This window comes from Aristolochia californica, unplaced genomic scaffold, assembly GCF_029961685.1.
Source record: "Aristolochia californica isolate CCGP_79_NKW_82.1479 unplaced genomic scaffold, dmAriCali1.0.hap1 SCAF_15, whole genome shotgun sequence".
Lineage (NCBI taxonomy): Eukaryota > Viridiplantae > Streptophyta > Magnoliopsida > Piperales > Aristolochiaceae > Aristolochia > Aristolochia californica.
The window spans coordinates 5,988,911-6,009,162 of record NW_027181826.1 but is presented as its reverse complement, the minus strand read 5'-3'; the positions used below and the strand labels follow the sequence as shown (position 1 = coordinate 6,009,162).

Below are 20,252 nucleotides of genomic sequence, written 5' to 3'. Positions count from 1 at the left end.
CTCAAGAAATTTGATATCCCTCGCAAGGGTATGGTAGTAATCTTGAGATTATCATTCTTGTTACCCATGTATTCTTCAACCATAAGAGGCGATTCATGGGTAATAATGTACTCAAATTTGAAGTAGCCTAAGTAAGCTGCTTGGAGATTCAAGACCAGCCAAGGCTAGCTCGGGTAGATGGGAGGAGACCCGGAGCTTATCAAGTCTTTAGGTAAAGAGGGAACCCTCTGAGGACAGTCAACTTGCTGGCAAAAAATTTATATATTTAATTCTCTCGTCTTCCTTGTAGAGAATAGCAAAAATCAATTAATAAGCATGAGATCAAGTAAGGTAATGTAGCAATTCCGAATTAGATCTTTCCAAGATCATTCCAAAAATATATTTGACTCTATCTTGGAATAAACTAGTATATATTCAGTTCCAAGATCAAGCAGCCACCTCGTGGCTTTCAAAAAAATCTCCAAAAAAGCACAAAATCGAGTAAAGTTCTTCAAATAACTTGATTAATGGAGAGGCTTAGCATAGAAGCTAAGTAATTAGATTTTTGAAACCCAATGGATAAAAAACCACTCATAATAGGCTCAAGAATAATTTTCTTCATTGGGATAATCTTTTTCCCACAAAATTATAACTTTTTATGCAAAAAATCTCAACGTAAACCAATTTTTAGCCAAGAACTTGCAAACCGACAAAATTGCCATGGTAAACTTCTTTTAATCCGAGATGCATAAATATAAATAATTTCATAAGATGAAAATAGAAATAAAAGCATCATCTTCTAAAGATCTGAAAACCAAGAGCATGAAGTAATAACAAGAAAAAAAACTTTTCTCACAAGCTTCAATCTTGCTCACAAAGAGCCTTTTATGAGTAGCTTTGATCATAACTTTTTAGAGCATTATTTTGACATAGGGATCCTAAATTTGATGCTCTGATACCATGTTGAATTTAGGACCCCGTGATTGAAACATCAAGCAAGATGAGAGAGGGAGAATAAAAAATGCAGAGAGAGAGAGAGAGAGAGAGAACTCGGATAGAGAAGAGAAAAGACAAAAAAAAAAAAAAAAGTTTATTCTAGAGAGACATTCTTCACGAGTTGAGAAGTGGAGAGCTTCATTGACTTGATGTAACCAGAGTACATGAACCCCTATTTATAATAGAGGAAAGTAACATAGTCCAATTACAATTAAACTACCCTTGTCCCAATTACACCCAAACTCTTACACTTAAAAATAAGTCCCAGCATAATTAAATAACTCAGCATAAATAGAAGACTAACATAACTAAAACACTTTTAAATTGAAACTCTTCTGTGAGACTTGCTTCCATAATAATTTTGGTTTTGTAAAACTTCTTATTGTGAGAGTCATGTAAGATTATCATGCTACCTCACATGATCATGGTGGGTCCCACCAGCTCATGTGATCATGGCGGGTCCCACCTTGTAACAATAGGGAACGAAAAAAATTGTGTGCAAACTTCAAAAAAACTTGTATGGTATTAAACAGGCTCCAAGACCGTGATATAAGAAGTATGAGCAGTATTGGTTTTTTGAGGTCTCAGGCAAATCATTGTTATTATGTGAAGAACTTTGATAACCCCTATATCATTCTACTGCTATATGTTGATAGTAGGTGCTTGCAAACAAGAAATAAATTTGGTGAAAGGGGTGTTGTCCAAGAAGTTTGTAATGAAGGATTTGGATGCTACAAAACAAATTTTTGGGATGAGGATTACTAGGGATACTACTGTCTTGAAACTGTCACTAGAAGAATATGTGAAGAAGGTACTGAACAGATTCAACATGAATGATGCAAAATCATTGAGTACTCCTTTGGCTATCTAAGGAGCAATCACCTTCTAAAGAGCAGAAGTGAGCCAAAATGGCCAATGTGCCTTATGCTTCTGCTATTGGCAATCTCATGTATGCCATGGTGTGCACTAGACCAGACATAGCTCATGCAGTGGGAGTTGTGCATAAATATATGAGTAATCCAGGTAAAAAATATTGGAAAGCAGTGAAGTGGATTCTCAGGTATTTGAGAGGTATTGAAGCCTCAACCTTATGTTTCAAAAAGTCAGACTTAGGATTACAGGGTTATGTAGATGTTGACATGGGTGGAGACATTGATGGCATGAAGAGTTCTATTGGATATTTATAAACATTGGGTGGTAAATAAGTTAGCTGGGTCTCTAAGTTATAGAAGATAGTTTCTTTTTCACTACTGTGGAAGAATATGTCGTTGTGACCGAAGCCAACAAAGAGATGGTATGGTTGAAATATTTCTTGAAAGAATTAGGTCACAAGCATGGGAATAATGTGTTGTATTGTGACTGTCAAAGTGTTATTCATTAGCTAAGAACCTTGTTTATCATGCCAAAATAAATTACATACAAGTGCGTTATCACTTCATTAGATCGGCTCTTGAGGATGGAGTATTAGCACTTGAGAAGATTCAACAGCATCAGAATTCGGCTGATATGTTGATAAAGACTAATATGATTGAGAAACTGAACTTGTGTGCAACTTCAATTGGACTTCTCTCTGAGGATAAGTAATTGCTGCAGGAGAGGATATATTGATGATGGATTAGTCTCCAAGTGAGAGATTGTTAAGTTGTGAAGCCTAATCAACACCTTTCGTTGAGTCAGTACACAGAGCCCCCACCAGGTACACGATATATTGACTGTTGTTTCATTAAGGGTAATTTGGAAATTTCACACTTGTAATTCGGTTGCCCTAATTTTCTCTTTATATTTGGGGGTGTCATTGTTAGAGTTGAATTGTCATCATTCGAAGGAGCATCATCAGTTGCGGCTGTGAGAGGTTAAAGAAAAACACTTTCAGGTGCGCAATTTCTCTTGTAAACTATTTCATCTTCATAGTGAATTACTGCAGCGGTAAAAGACAAGACATAGTCTCACCTTGAAATGAACCTGTATAAATCTTATATCTTTATTTGTGCTTGTTTTTTTTCTTCTGTAATTATTATTATTGTTCTCGTTAGTTTTGAATTTGGCCGTCTAATTCATAGAATTAACTCTATGGTGTTCACATGTTCGACAACACTCACATAGACCTTCAAAGTAGGCCAAAGATTCACAAATTAGAACAATTTTGGCCTTCCAAATGGGCCAAAAAATAATGGTAAAGTGTGTGCCCCAATTTCTCTAAATGATGCATTTTCTATTATCTTTTCGTTTAGTTAAAGAACATCTCCCTACAAGTTTGATCCACAGCTACCTAACCAAATATTTTGAAAAAACTATTTCCCAAGCTAAAATAGCAAAAGTGTTTGCAAGCCTATAATGAGCTGGTTGTAAATTGATTAACGTGATTGCAGGAAACAGATTGTTTCCTTTATCCTGTAATATTCCTTGATTTTAGGATCTAAATTGACCCTAAAATCAACATATAATGTATTATAAATTGCCTCCTAAACGGAGAATAATATATCATCGCAAAATCATTCTTTGAATCTCTGTTATTGTTTTCGGTTTCTCTGTTTCACATGGTATCAGAGCGGGAGAATTATCCTCTCTTTTCCGTCTCCGAAAGTCGGACCTAAGTGCTCCCGTAGTCGCCGAAAAAAAAATCGTCCTGGAGTTGCAGAACCCTGTTTTTTTTTGCAACTCCGTATTACGGCTGTCCCATAGCAAAAAGAATGTCGCCGATGACCGACGACGATCACCGAAGACCGAAGACGACCGTCGACGACCTTACCACTTGCCCGTTATTGCCGCCAATCACCGCTGTCGTCGAGGGAAGCTAACCTGCAGAAAGAGAACAGAGTTCTGCGACGACGGTCCTGTAGACGAAACCACGTTGCCGTCGATCGCTGACGAGCGCTGACGACGGCACCACCACCCCGTTGTCACTACCGACCACCGTCGTTGCCGAAGGAAGCCGAAGCTCCGTTGTCGCTGCTGAAGAAGAAAGGTGATTTTTTGTTTTGTTTTTGAAACTTAGGAACTACTGTTCCTTTATTTTTTTCGAATTGACCCTGACCGGCGGGTCAACCGAACCGGACTAAAACTGAACCGAACCAACACTGGACTATAACCGGACCGGACCAGCACTAGACCGGACCAAAATTGAACCAGACCAGAATGCACCGAACCGGACCAGATCGAACCAAACCAAACCAGACCAGATTAGACAAGACCGGACCAAATTTCTATATCGATGACCACCACTACAGGTGCATCCACCGAACTTATCCCATCACCACATATTATAGTCCACCAAGATAATTTTGTATTTCCAATTGGAATCATCCTCGATGAGACCAATTATTCATTATGGTCCCAACTCATGGAGATGCGAATTAGCGTAGGCAACAAAGCTGGAAACCTCACTGGCGAAACAAAAAAAATAGCATCTGGTGATACCAATCTTGAAGCATGGATAACTGAAAATCAAAGAGTCAAAAGTTGGCTTATTGACTCAATGAGTCCATTGCTAATGTAGCAATTTATTCGCCTCTCCACTGCCAAGGAGATATGGGAAGCAGTATAAAAAATGTTCTATGATGGATCAGATGAAGCTTTTATATTTGAGCTGAACTAAAGATCTTTTTTTACCAAACAAAATGGTAAACCGTTATCCACGTATACAATGAATTGGTTGCTATTTTCCAGGAGATTGATCATAGAACTATATCTCAGGAAGGAACAGTCGAAGGGCTAATCCAGTTGCACTCTGCAATGGCTAGGCTTCGGGTTCGTATTTTTCTTAGTGGGCTTGACTCCGAGTTTGATCAAGTTCGTGGAGAAATTTTGCGAAAAGACCCCAAACATGATTTGGAGAGTACATATGCATATGTCAGACATGAATATCAACAGAGACAGACAATGGGAAGCTATCGTCCAGTCTCAGAGAACTCGGCGATGTTGGTCAACCAAAACCGACAAGGATCATCAAGCAGTCGGAACCCTCAATCCTCTGGAAAAGGTAACAACCGTGTATGTACTCAATGCGGAGAAAGGACATTCACAACAACAGTGTTATGAGATTATTGGCTATCCGAAGTGGTGGGATTTTTCAAAAAAAAACCCATAAAAAGATTGTTGGGAAAGCTATGGTGACATCCATGGAAGATAATCAGGAGCTACCTACGGCAAATGTTGCCCATCCAGGTATTCTCGATAATGCATTAGTATTCTCTGTACATTCTAAGAATAGACCTTGGATTATTGATACAGGTGCATCCGATCAGATGACAACGGATCCCAGTCAGTTATAATCTATCCTACCTTCTCCACAATCTGTTATTTCAACAGCCAATGGTAGTACCTCTCCTATTACTTGGGAAAGATCTGATATATTATCCAATAATCTCACATTAGACACTGTCCTTGTGGTTCCCTCTCTTGAATATAATCTTTTGTCTGTTAGCCAAATTACTTCCACTCTTGCTTGCATTGTAACTTTTTGGCACTCATTTTGTGTCTTTCAGAACATTCTAACCTGGAAGATTCTTGGTTATGGTGTTAGACAGGGCAAACTCTACTATGTGGAGTTGACAGAGAACGGGGGATCTAAAATCTGTCAGACAAATCAAGCTAGCAGTGAAAATAATGCTCAAACAACTGCATGGTTATGGCACCGACGATTAGGCCACCTTTCCTTTAGTTATCTTAAGAAATTGCGACCTCAAATTTTTTCAGGTTTGAACGATGTGCATTTTCATTGTGACACATGTGAATTGGCTAAGAGCCACTGATTGCTTATTTACCGAGTTTGAATAAAAGTTTTGAACCTTTTGAGGTTATTCATTCCGATGTTTGGGGTCTAGCCAAGGTTCCCTCTATTTCTAGAGCTCGTTATTTTGTGACATTTATTGATGAATGTACTAGAATGACTTGGGTATCTCTGCTTATACAAAAAAGTGATGTGTGTCTAGCATTTCAGAAATTTCATACAATGATACATAGTCAATACCAAAATCAAATTTGTGTTTTGCAATCTAACAATGGTACTGAGTTTGTTAATGCTTCTCTTGAAAATTTTCTGACCAATCATGGAATTCTTCGTCAGACCTCTTGCACCTATACTCCCCAACAGTATGGATTGGCAGAAAGAAAGAATAGACAACTTTTAGAAGTAGTACGTGCCTCTCTCTTTGGCATGAACAATCCTCGATTTTATTGGGGCGAAGCTGTCACATCTGCTGCCTACCTCATCAATCGAACACCTTCTAGAGTACTAGATTTTCAAACTCCTCTACGCAAGCTGCAATCCCTGATTTCAATTCCCCATCTTCCGAATCTTGAACCCCGAATTTTTGGGTGTATCGCATATGTTCATATCCCAAAGATCCTGTGAAATAAACTTGATCCATGTGCCAAGCGATGTGTATTTGTTAGCTACTCTGAATTTCAAAAAGGATATCGGTGTTATGATCCACACACCAACAAGCTCCAAGTGACTCTAGATGTCTCCTTCCATGAATCAGTACCTTATTATTCAGGGGGAGTTTCTTGGACATCTCTTCAAGGGGAGAGTTCAAGTGAAGAGAATGTTCCACAAGAAAATAATGAAGGTGCTGAGTTTATTGAGTTAGAAGCGGTGAATGAATTTTTCAAGTGTCATGATGTGCAACAAGAGTGAGATTCAGTAATATCTCTTGAAGAACCCCCAGAGTTGCCCCCGTCTACACCAACAACTGAAGAATCAACCCGAAATGTTCCTCCTCAAGTAAATACGAATCATGTGTTTGATAAATCTAATGAAACATTTGTTCCTATAGAAAATATACCCCCTAGATATCCACAAAGATTGAATAGGGGAGTTCCAAAAAAAACAGTATGAACCTGATCTTGAAGCCAAGACCAAATACTCAATCAATAACTATGTGTCCTCCCATAGGTTGACTAAATCGTATGCATTTACTATTGATCAATTATCCAGGGTTTCTATTCCTAGTAATGTGCAGGATGCATTAGCTGATCCAAAATGGAAAAAAGCGACGAATGAAGAGATGGAGGCTCTACAAAAAAATGTCACTTGGGAACTTGTTCCCCAACCTAAAGGAGTAAAAACAATTGGATGTCGATGGGTGTTCACATTGAAACTCAAACCAGATGGAAGTATTGACAGATATAAAGCTCGGCTAGTTGCAAAGGGATATACGCAAAGGTATGGGATAGACTATCAGGATACTTTTGCACCAGTAGCTAAGATCAATACAATTCACATTCTTATATCTTTAGCAGCAAATCGAGACTGGCCTCTGCAACAATTTGACATTAAAAATACCTTCCTCAATGGAGGCTTAGAAGAAGAAGTCTACATGGAGCTACCATCTGGCATAAAAAGTGGTTCTTTGTGTCAAGGTGAAGTCTGTAAATTGAAGAAGTCATTGTATGGGCTGAAACAATCACCTAGAGCATAGTTTGGGAGATTATCGACTACAATGAAGGAGTTTAGTTATAAACAAAGTAACTCAGATCATACTTTGTTTATAAAACACAAAGAAGGAAAGGTAACAACTTTAATTGTATATGTTGATGATATGGTTGTGACAGGAGATGACCCAAGTGAAATGCAAACTTTATAGGAGTATTTAGCCACTAAATTCGAAATGAAGGATCTCAGACAATTTAAATAATTTTTGGGAATTGAGGTTGCAAGATTGAAACATAGATTCTTCCTTTCACAGCAAAAATATGTGTTGAATCTTCTAGCCGAAACCGGAATGTTTGACTGTAAACTAATAGAGACGCCCATGGAAATACATTATAAACTCGGAATTCTTCCAGATCAAATCCCAGCAGACAAATGGCGTTATCAGCGATTAGTTGGAAGATTAATCTACTTATCACACACAAGGCCCGATGTAGCATATGCAGTAAGCGTTGTGAGTCAGTTCATGCATGCACCAAGTGAAGAACATATGAAGTAGTCTATCGGATCTTGAGATACTTAAAGAGTGCTCCAGGAAAAGGTTTGTTATTCTCAAAAAATGGTATCTCTAATATTGAAGGATATACAGATTCTGATTGGGCAGGTGATCAGACAACCAGAAGATCCACGTCGGGTTACTTTACTTTTGTGGAAGGGAATCTGGTCACTTGGAAAAGCAAAAAACAGAAAGTAGTATCATGATTAAGTGCTGAAGTTGAATTTCGAAGGCATGACTCATGGTGTATGGGAGTTGTTAAGGATAAAGAATATACTTAGGGGCTTAAGGATTGAATACGCCAAACCGATGAATCTCCACTGTGATAACAAAGCAACCATCGCAATTGCACAGAATCTGGTTCAACATGATCGCACTAAACATGTTGAAGTTGATTGTCATTTCATCATGGAAAACCTCGAAGTAAAGATCATACAATTCCCCTTCATTCAATCTGAGAGTCAGCTGGCTGATATGCTCACGAAGGCAGTATTAGGGAAGGCATTTCATGGTATAATTGACAAGTTGGGCGGCATTTCATGGTATAATTGACAAGTTGGGCATGACCGATATTTATGCACCAACTTGAGGGACAGTGTTTGCAAGCCTATAATGAACTGGTTGTAAATTGATTAACATGATTATAGGAAAAAGATTGTTTCCTTGATCTTGTAATATTCCATGATTTTAGGATCTAAATTGATCTTAAAATCAACATATTATTATAAATTACCTCCTAAACAGAGAAAAATACATCATCGAAAAATCATTTTTTGAATCTCTTTTATTATTTTCGGTTTCTGTGTTTCCCAAAAAGAGCTTCACTAAAAGAAACTATCGAAGACATTAAAAGCAGAGGCATAAAGAGCCACGCATCCACATAAGTAGAATCACCCTTTAAAACTTGCCAGAAGAGTAGTTTAGGAGTTAACATAAGACTTGTCGGACGCCAAAACACATTGTATCGAAGGGACTAGTCCGGTATTGGGTGAGGCAAGTAAGGTTCTTACTCTTCACCCAAAGAGGTGAGCTTCCATGCCCAGTGGTTCAGAGAGGACGCATAGGTGAGGGTATTCTGTTACAGTAGAACATTTTAAAATTGAAGTCCTTCCCCTGCATGTTAGCTTTCCACAAACTAGTTTAGAAACTTCAGAACCAATTGCCTTTTGGAATTAGCAGTTTGAAAATACTATTACTGGTGAAATTGGCTACGATATTGGAAGTTGGGAACAGTTGCATAACTGATTTCCGCTGAAGCTCCATCTCTCCCATTCGCCGATATTGTTTTGACTTGTATTAATTTAAACAAAAATAGTGGACAAAGCTTCCTTGAAAAAGCCTTGACAAGATTTTTGATTTAGGCAGTTTTTTAAGTTCAGAATCCAATTAACTTGGCAACAAATGAAACGGACATTTCCCAGATTTTGTTTTTTCTTCAAGGATCTTGGATAGTGAATCATCAGATTCAAAATTCCAAAACTAGTTTAAAAAAATTTAAATTCTAACTCTAAAAGAAACTTAAGAAAGAGCTATAATTGATATCTAAGAAAAGATTGCTCTCCTCGATTTAATTTTTTCCCCTCGATTGTTCTCCTCCGGTGAATGAGGCAGAGAAAGATAGATTATATGAAAAGGAAATAGAAATTTGCTTTTCTCGTCCTCATGGCATGCATCTTCTTCTCCGATTCACCGTCACCAAGCCTTCATTGATCTCTAGTCTCGGTCGAACTCTTTTTCTGTACAAAAAGTTACTGAACCCAAAATTATTTGTATAAAACAACCGACGAACTTCTTCATCTCTCTTCCTTTGCTAAATCCCTGTTCTTCTTGGACACTTTCCCCTAACATTTTCCTGCCATCACTCGATCTTGCTAATACCGATCCGTTTAAAGGCTACGTTTCTAACACTCTCCGACTGAAAACAAAATCCGCTCTGCTCCAATCCAGCCATATAACTTCTCACCTCTTTTTTTATCATGTCTTGGACGACCGACAAAAACTCAGGACTGAACGGAAAATACGGCAGCTTATCTACCGGGGCCACCGACGAAACAGTGGCAGCGGTGGCGGCGGCACCCAAGGACCCAAGGTCCCTGTACGGTATTGACGGCTGGTGCTGGAAACTATGGGAAATCGGCAGAGGAGGCGGTGGTGGGTGGAGGAACTGGCTCCCGGCAGTAGTGATGGCCGGATTCGACACCTCGCACAAGTCAGCCCCAGGTGGAGAGAGGCTGAGAGACGTGGCCGGATCATTGGTCGACGAAGCCGTCTCGATCTGCGAAGGCGGGAGGATACCGCCAGTGCGAGGGACGGGCCTGTAGACGTGAGAAGAAGAGACGATCGGGGCACTGGAGTCGCTCACATCGGATCCAGACGGACTACTACTCGGGCTGAAGCAGATACCAGATACCGGCCCTCCACCGGCGCCGACGCTCGCAGAGCGCTTAATAGGTGGCTGTTGAACCCCAACGTCGTCGTCGTCGTTACCGGCAGCGGTAGACGCGGAGGAGCACTTCCTCTTGAGGGTAGAATTCCAGTGGTTCTTGATAGCGTTATCTGTCCGGCCAGAAAGAAGCCGGGCAATGGTGGCCCACTTGTTGCCAAACTTGGCATGCGCCCGAATAATAGTCTCGTCTTCCTCGGAGCTGAATGGTCGATGCTCCACCTGCGGTGACAACTGGTTACACCACCGCAGCCTGCATGACTTCCCCGAGCGGCCCGGAATCGATTTACTGATCAAGGACCAGTTTCTTGGCCCATGCTTCTGCACCAGCTTCTGCAAGGCATCGTCTTCTTCGGGGCTCCAAGGACCCTTGATCCGATCGAGATCCTTCCTCGAAGACGCCATGGTTTTGTACAGAAAGAATAGATAAGCTCGTAGTCTATATTCGTTTTCCTGTGAGAGAGATAGAGAGAGATAGAGAGAGGACCGCTCTCGTTGCAAATGTACAGAGAACGAAGAGGGGGTGGATGGGAGCGTATATAAGAAAAGGAAAGAAGAAGGAAAGGGCCGGTGTGGGTGACGGGGTGGAGCCGGTTGGGCGCACCGCTTATTCCAGGCAAGCGGTTGCTTGCATACAGCTGTAAGTGGACACGCGTCAAGAGAACACTGCGGTAATTTACATAGTCATGAAGTCGGATCTCGCTTGCTTTTCAAAAAAGAAAAAAAATTAGGAGCATATGGACAAAGACGACTCAATCTGGAAACCATACAAAAACTCATATGCTTTAATGATAGTAACGGCGTGCGCGCGGGACCCACCCTTCAATCAAAACCGTCCGTCTTCGAGAAAACCAATCCTTCCACCTACCCTACGCTCAATAGGCTAGGGAGCCCCTGGATTTATGAAGTGGGGCCGACGGAAATCAATCCCGGCGGTCCATACCCTGACAGTCGGCTCAAAAAAATTTAATGAAAATAACAAATGACCCTTTCCGGCGTTTCCGCTTCGAGTGAGGCCGCCATCGATTTAAGTACGGACCCCGTCTAAGGTTGAGGGTTAAGTAACCCCACTCACTCCACCGATAACGTCGGTATCCAGTCTAGTCATCCAAAACAGATACCGATAACAACGAGATCGAATAACGCTCGCTTAGAAAAATAAAAATAAAATTTTTTTATTAAAGAAAAAAAAAGGATTGCGATATTTTGGGGTTTGGGAGGGGACAGGTGAGGAATATTAAAAAAAAAGAATAAATAAATAAAATAAAAAAATAGAAAGGAGGGGGAAGAGAGCGGATGAGTTTTGACTGAGCCAGGCTGGAGAGCATTTCGTGTGGGATTTTTCTTTATCAGTTTATTTCAGAACGGCCGCAGGGAAGCGCTGACGTGTGAATAACGACAAGCCTGGTCGCCGAATCGGAGGGCGTATCATTACTGCCATCCTGTCACTCCAGCCTGTAAACCTGCCACTCTAACGGCCTCCTCACACCGACACCAACCGGTCACCCGAGAACTGCCAAAAGCACTCCGACCCCCTCTCCCCCCCCCCCCCCCCCTTACTTGCTCGTACGGTCACATGCACCCTCCTTCCTCCTCCTTTCGTAAAGAAAGGCTCCCGAGTCCCGATTAATATAATCATAAAATAATTCCACCTCTCCACTTCGCCGGATGCATCTTTATCTCCTCTGCTAATTTAGAAAATATTTTAATTTAGGAATCTAAGCCGGGGGAGGCCGGGAGGGCTCATTTAATGCTTAAGATAACATTGGGCGATCCGTATCTAGTTTCTGTTACTCGTACACCGTACCTACTACCTAATGCATTTCAACTTTGACCTTTCTCAGTTTCTCTCTCCTCTAACCCCGTGCACGTTTCGTGCCTTCCCTTTGCTTTGTTTAATTTCCAAGTTTTAAATTTCAAAAAGAAAAAATTTATTCGAGAGAGTTATTAGTTGTTTCCGTTTTCAACTGGTTGCAGAGTTGACTGCACGGTTGAAATAGAAGAAAAACTGCCTAACGAGACTCTAACTGTAACCGACTTCCCTTTGGATGATGTATGGTGCGTGTATGTATGTATATATGTATGCATAAGTAAAATACGTAGGTTAGACAGAGAGCGGGGAAAGAGAAACAAAAAGAACTGAAGCAGGAAAAAAAACATGGGCGGCGGCGGCGGCTATGACCACCGGCGCTCCGTCACGCTCTCTCTCTCCTCAACGTGAAAAACGGAACAAGGTCGGAAAATCAAGAAATAGAAGCGAGATAAGGGGAATCGTACTTTCTGCATGCTGCATGTAGCCGTTATGTAGGGACACTTGCCAGCTTCGCTCCCGCGCCACGCCCATCACCGGCCCCGTTTCTCACGTGCCTTCTCGCACCCGGTTTTGCCATCAGCCCGACCTTGTAACGTAAAACGTAGAACGCGAGCGTGTACCGCACGTGCTGCGTCCGTCCTGTATCCACCTTGCGTACGGAAAGGCCACAAGATGTCGAAATCTCGAAAATATCCTTCACACTAAGTACTATAAATAAACCCGCAGTGCCACATCTGTACCCAAACGGACCACATCCACATACGACAATGAATAATAATACATGCAAATATCACCGTCCAATGCCATCTGCATGGGCCCAGCCATTCAACGACCAGAAGTGACCGACCAGCACTCATTAATTGACTCAGTATATTGATGGCAGATAAAAGCCATCAAAATATCTGAGCAGACAAACCGTACTATATAATCGCTCTTCTTTCCCTAACTCGACAAAAAAAAAAAATTCTAACCTTTAAGCGACAAAAGGACGGCCTCTTAATTCGACGGCTAAGACACTATCCCAAGTAGAGATTAAGAGAGACGAATGATCTACGGATGAGATGAAGTAGGCCCACAAAACCGGGATGGGTATTTTTTCTGCTTTCGAGGGGAAAAGGCGGGGGCTTTTTGGTGAGGTAGTTGCTTCCGTCCATATCAGTAGCAGCGTCGCATGGCTGTAATACACTCCGCCGGGTGTGAGACGATGGAGATTTTCGGAAAAGTTACTTTTTTTTTTCCCACACATATATTCCCTCCTTGTCGTTTTCTCATGCATCATCCCGTCTTCGCTTCTCCGCCGTACGTCTGCCCACGTGTCCCCCGTCCTTTTTCTCGGTCCGATGACGAGATGTAACTAATAAAGAGGAATAGGGGCCACCGGCCCACGTACAGAAAGAAGGGTAGTTTTGACTATTTGCAGTGAACAAGAGGGGGAAAGTTAAATCCGAAGCGTCGGTCGATCGGGAATTTACAAAGGAATTACAAATGAACGGAACCAAAGCTTGCTTTCCCGAGACAAATGGAAAAAATTAAAAAAACGCGTCGAGGGAAGTTTCCTGACTTTCCTCAGTCCTCGCTTAACGATGGTTTGTTTATTAAGCTTTTATAAATCGAAAAGAAAATAATTGTAAACGGCCCCGAGAGATTCTCAGATCTCTTATCGCTAAAGTGCAATGTACTGGGCGGATTAGGAAACAACCGGTGAGAGAAAAAAAAAAAAAAACGTGGGATTTTGGGAGAGGCCAGGATAAGTTTCATGGTCTCTCTCTCTCTCATGAATTATTGGTGGTGCCGAGAAGATGGAGGACTACAAGAATGGCGCCGAACAGTGGGTCCCTCTAAAGAGAGGCGGGGAAATGATGGCTTAACTTCAGACAGGTCTGGAGGAAGGGCCCACGGAGGATGCCGGGCCCTGCGGGGCGTGTGATTCTCTTAACGGTTCGTGTCGGAGATGGAGAAGTTTGTTTATGTTGGACCGCCACGTCACCGATTGCCAGCTATAAGGCACTTTGTCCCCTTTCGCTTCCCGAAAAAGACAGCATCTCCGCACTTCGGGATTCGTACTCGTCACTGAGGGTGCCATATGTTTATCTTGCGCTCCGCTCTTTTCCTTTCTCTTCGGCCGCACGTAGCTATGCTAACCTGCACGGTGTGCGACTGTGACGTGAACGAGGAGAAACAAAGAACCATCGTACGCACGAAAAATCTGGAGAGGCGCAGGTTAGACGGTCGTTGGGGGATCACGAGAAACGTGTTGCCGTGAGTGTGCGGTTGGTCTTTTTCCTCTTTCTGCCTGGGGAATTGTGAGAGTTGGCGGCCAGGACGGAAGTACAGAATTTAGTACGGGCGAATGCGGGAATTCAATCGGATTACCATCCGGGCTGGATACCGGTTATAGACTCCGGGTCCTGAACGGCTGTTGGCTCCCGATGGGTTTTAATTAAAACATATATTAATCGAGGCGCTTTAAAGAGGAAAATTGATTATAATCTCTTCGTCTTCTCACTTTGTCTTATCTAAATTCGAAACTCATCTTTCAGTTTTTTTCCAGAATTACTTGTAAGAAAAAAATAAAAAGACTCTGTGTGTGGAGGAGACCAGCTCTTTCAGCTGAGAACGAGACACTTTAATCATATCAACTTAAAAAAAAAGTTTTTATTTTTTTGAAGCCCTCAATCAGTTGAAAACCCGCGTCTTTTCCATCATCAAATCCGTAACAACAACAGCGGTTTCAGTCTACATCCGGCAGACCCATTTGCATTAATGGGCGTCGCCGTCCAGAGCCCCGCGATTTAACCGGAAAACCCAAAAGCTCTGGTTCAGTTCAGAGTTAAGGAGTGAGAGAGAGATAGAGAGAGGAAAGAAAGAAAAAGCCGTACTCCTCGGAGGGCGACATGTTTGTGAGCTCCGGCTTGATTTGGAGTAGTTTTTAATGGGGTGTGAGTGCTTTAAGCTGCAAAACGGCCATCCCCCAACTGAGTATCATCAAAGGTGAAGACAAAGGAAGCCGTTGGCGAATTGAAAAAAGAATAAAAAAAAATGGAGGGGGAGCTGTGACTGATACTGCCCATTCAACCACTCTGCCTTTTACCATGTCTCCTTCATCTTATCTCTTCCAAACTCAGAATATTAAACAAACCTCGACGCTTCATAGACCCATATCAAAGTCTTCGCTCTTCACCGTTTCCTTCTCCAAATGTGACTTGTTCTGTTTCTGTTTACTTCGCTATTCTGACGCACTTTTCTCTGGTATTATCTCTCCGCTTGCTTCAGAATTTATGACGCAGCTGAGGAAAGCGGTGGGTGCTATTGATTAATTGGGTGGCTTTCAAATTAGGCTTTGTTTTGGGACGTCTTGACTTTGTTACTAACAGTAACAGGTGATGTAGACTAGTTTTTAGTTGTTGGGAGTTGGGGACTCCTCATACAAAGACTCTTTTCCTCGGCCATGGATGTAGAAAGAGGTAAACTGAAGCAAACGAAAGTGAGACGGAAGGGAGAAAACAACATAACTGGAATGCTGAATGGATAAATGTCAGGAATTAGATCATTCAATATAATATTAATAAGAGCAATAATAATAAGTACAAGATTTATACATGGTCGATGAAGTAGTTTATCAGAGAAATCGTATATATTTAAATATTTTTTTAATCTCTTTTAATCATAATTAATGATTTCTCTCGATGATAATCTTAATAGTAGCATTCTTAAATATAAAAAAAATTAGAGCAAACGTAATACAAGTGTAATATTTTTAAATTTAATTTAATAAAATAATAGTTAATATATTTTAAATTTTTCTGGAGCTAGCAGCCTCCAAGCCCCCCCTTCCAATCTCCACATTGACCTTATCACAAAGGTCGATTCACGTGTTGATTTTACGAAAGGTGTTAATTAAGTTTCACAACTTAACAAATAATAGCTAACACATGAGGCCGAATGTGATGATGTCGGACTAATACTTGCTGGCAATATTCTCCTGTCACTTAACAAGCATTCTTCCCAAATAAAAAAAATGTCATCTAACAACCTCCCTGGGCAGTAAAATACTAAGTTAAACCCAGAATTAATGGTGTTAAAGGAAGGAGAAGGAAGCATGTTTAGAATTAGTTAAATGGGAGATGAGATTGAGATCTAGTTTAATAGAACCAGTTAGATTTGTTTTTATGGTGACAAGGGGGAATCTAGGCGGCAGCCTCCGCCACTTAAAATTTTGTGCCATTTTAACCCATTCCTTATTCGTCCTCATCGCTCCATCAATTAGAGCTTATGAGAACAGAATCCTAACTAAATTGGAAAGAACTGTGGAGACTTAAAGTGAAAGGAAGCCATTAAAATGAAATAGGAAGCTCAAGCCATCACTGAGACATCTTATCTCAAACTGAAGATGGAAACACCCACCGTCGTTGGAACCCGTTCGGACCTCATGAATTTGAGTTGAAAGAAACTGGAAGAGCTGCTTGTATAGAGGTCAAATTCAATCAGTTGCAGAGGTCCCATGAGAGCCAAGTCTCAACACACCAAACGGTCCATAATGTGGAAATGGGTTTTACTGTTGCAATTGAGACAGATCTTTAGTTTCAACTAACGAAAACTAAGAGAGAGGGAGAAACATGTTCAGTCTGCTGCGGATTGGACCTTGCAACTGTTCTGAGATGGGTTAACAGAGTGTGAAAAGAGGTGACGTTTGGACAGCTACAAGATTGTTCGGTTGGACAGGACAGACTGGCGATTTTGGCCGAAAACTAGAGCGGTTTGTATTCATTAATGAAGTGGAACCAGTTGTCAACGTAGCTGAAGTAAGAGGTGAGTCTTTTCATGGTGTTTTTTCGTTTTTTGTCTTTGAATGTTGAAGAGTTTGACGTTTGAACTTGGAAGGAGTTGGAGTGATGATTTTACCTAATTTCAAGTCTGGAAATGGCTTTTAACACAGGGACGACAAGAGGAAGTGGTAGCAGAATTTCTTCTTATTCTATTATGTGCTTACCAGATCATCTTCGAGGATTAAATAAGTGACGGATTTGTCATTACCCCTTTAACGAATAAATAAAAAATAATATACTCTTTACACTCTAGCTTTTAAATTTTACATACTCAAAACCTGTACAGAATAACTGGTCACGCACTTACTCGCTCTCTCATTACCCACTCACTCTTGCATTTGGATATCATAAAATTAAAATTTTGTTTAAGTATTTTATTTTATATATTTAATTAAAATATATTATCTTAATTTATTAATTTAAACAAGTTGAAATTTATATTAATTTATTAAGAAATATTTAAATAAAATTATCTTATAAAAATTAAATCTATTAGGGTAATTTTATATAATAAAATATCCCATTTTTTATTTATATAAATTCATGATTTTAATATTATATTTGATTTTTAATTTAAGAGTGAGAATTTAGTTATTAAAAAAGTAAGTATTTTTTTATCATAATAATTTTATATATTTAATTAATTAATTAATTAAAATAAAATTTTATTAATTTTAATTAATTAAAAATATTTTAAAAATATTTATTTATTTAAAAAAGTTACAATTTATTTTAGTTTAGTAAAATAAAAATATCTAAAATAAAATTTAAATCTATTAAATTTATTTTAGATAATAAAATATGATTTTTATTTATATAAATTATTTTTAATATTATATTTAATGACTATTTTAAGAGTGAGAATTTAGATATTGTAAATTAAAAATTTGATTAACTTTTGGATATTATAAAAAGTAAGGATTTTTTTACTCATTGTATTTTCTATATTTAATTAAAAAATTATCTTAATTTATTTTATATTTATTAATATAAAAAGTTAAAATATATTTTAGTTTAGTTAAATAAAACTATATTATAAAATTAAATATATAAAAATAATTTTTTTATAATATCATACCCTCTTTTTTATTTACATAAATTTATAATATTTTATTTAATTAATACTTTAAAAGGGAGAATTTAGATATTAAAAAGTGACGATTTGATTAAGTAATTGGATATTATAAAATTAGTTTTTTTAATAGAAGAAGTAAGGTATGTTTTATATTTCCCAAAAATTTCTCAGAGAGGATCATTCTAAAACCGGAACCGATTGCCTACTGGAGTGAACTAAATCCTTGAAAACATGATCCAAGGACCAACAAAGCTCGCTGCTTTGCCTTGGTCGTAGTTTCTATACTGTAGACATAAACGACTAGTTCTTTTAGCTATTCATGCGATACTGAATTGCAGTCACTCAAAAGTCTGTGGCTTCTAAATATAAAGAAAAAAGGAAAAGGAAAAGAGCCTTGGAGATTGATGGGTAGCCTAGGAGGTCACTCTGTTGCAGATGCCAATTTCAAGCAGAAGAAAAGAGCCAGAGAGTACATTAAAGTAAGTTTCGTAGAGTTTTCACGATAACCATATATCTGTATCAGAGAGGATCATTCTAAAACCTTCAGATGGTCCAAAGTTCGGATTTGAGTTCACCTTTATTGCCAATAAGGGTGTTTTAAGCAATCAAAGCTGGTAGATAATTTTATTGCACGTCAAATGGGACTGTTCCAAGATGAAGACATATTGGAAGTTGTGTCATTTTATACAAAGATTTTATATATCATTTGCAACAAGCTGGGAGTTCATGCAGTTCTCTCACCCCCAGCTTGAGCGGAAATGTTGGAAGATAGGGCCCAAGCCCACACGACCAAACAAGACCTACATATCCAAGTGTATTAGATGATTGGCTTAACCCCATAAGACCAAGGAAGGCTCATGCAACCAAGAGATATAAAAGACGGGCTCGAGGCCCACAGATCAAAGAGAAGGCCCATAGGCCCACATACAAGATGGCAGGATGGTAAATAAATGGTCATCTCACAGAGATGGCATAGATGTAATTAAGTTAAAGTTTTAGGGTTAAAAACCTACACTCTAAACCCTAAGTTTAGGGGTATTATTATAATATAGTAATTTCATAAATCTATAAATAGATAAAAGGTTCAAGCCTTTTAGCGCAATGGTTTCAACATGGTATCAGAGCGGGTTAATAACCTAGAGATTTGATCGAAATATTGTGATCGTTCGGCAACGACGCAGGGAGAAAATTCCATTTTTTCTCCCTGCGTCGTGCTTCTTGCTGCGAACCTGATTCCAAAGCAGGGAATCGACGAGGAGAAGGTGCAGATGCAAGCTGACGGACGACTTCCCGCTATTTTCTGTAACTCCATATTTCGGCCGTAACATTCGATGACCGACGATCATTAAAGACCGAAGACGACCACCAACGAATCACCGCTTGGTTTTTCGGCACATCACCAGCCCGGCGAAGTGGAAGAGAATCGCCGTCACAGAAGACCGGCGGAAGTTCCGAAAGCTGCCGATGCCGAGCCACCGCTCGGCCTCCCAGAAAACCGTACCGTCGCGAACAAAACCTGCCATCGCCGAAACCAGGACAACTGTAGCTGAAGACATGGATGACCAGGTACGCGGAAAAAAAATCTCTTAACTTAGGTCTGATTTTTATTATTCTGCCGACCTGGACCCGGACCCAAACCCGAACCAGGCCATAACCGGACCACATCCGGACCCGAATTGGGTCTGACTGAACCCAAGTCGAAGTGGTTCAAAATCGGACCAAAAATAGACCGGAGCATAACCGAACCGAACCAGGAAAAAAAAATAAAGTTTAGCGGTCCAAAATCGGACAAAAAACGGACCGGAGCAGTCCAAAATCAACATGAGCTTTGATTTTCAGGACTCCGACTATGTTTTTTCAGGTTTCTCTCTCCTTCGGTTTTTCGCATAGTTTTTGAATATTAATTTTTAGATTTGTTACATCAAATTTCTATTTTTTATTTTTCCCGGTTATCTTTTTCTCCGTGGGTGATTCCATGATCTCTCTACTTGCCAATGTTTGGGCATTGAAATTCTATGGAAGTGAGCAGTGTTGGAGAATTGAAAAAGAAAAATATAGGTTATCATGGCGTGATGTTGTGGGCCGAAGAGGGGAACTATTGAGAACGCGGGCCCAGCACCCGCCTAGTTCATTCCCGAGAAGAGGGGAACTATTGAGAACGCGGGCCCAGCACCCGCCTAGTTCATTCCCG

At 40.0% G+C, this 20,252-nt stretch overlaps 1 protein-coding gene across 1 annotated transcript; it reads right to left on the bottom strand.

The window, feature by feature from the left end:
- Positions 1–9,439: 9,439 nt before the first annotated feature.
- LOC137951466 (transcription factor MYB44-like) lies at positions 9,440–10,837 on the bottom strand. Its single transcript, XM_068798131.1, has one exon. It carries the CDS (start codon positions 10,750–10,752, stop codon positions 9,763–9,765), a length of 990 nt encoding a protein of 329 aa, XP_068654232.1. The 5' UTR covers positions 10,753–10,837; the 3' UTR covers positions 9,440–9,762.
- Positions 10,838–20,252: the final 9,415 nt, after the last annotated feature.

Excerpts from the sequence above, each read along its gene's own strand:
- LOC137951466 (XM_068798131.1), bottom strand. The coding sequence starts at position 10,752 with ATGGCGTCTTCGAGGAAGGATCTCGATCGGATCAAGGGTCCTTGGAGC.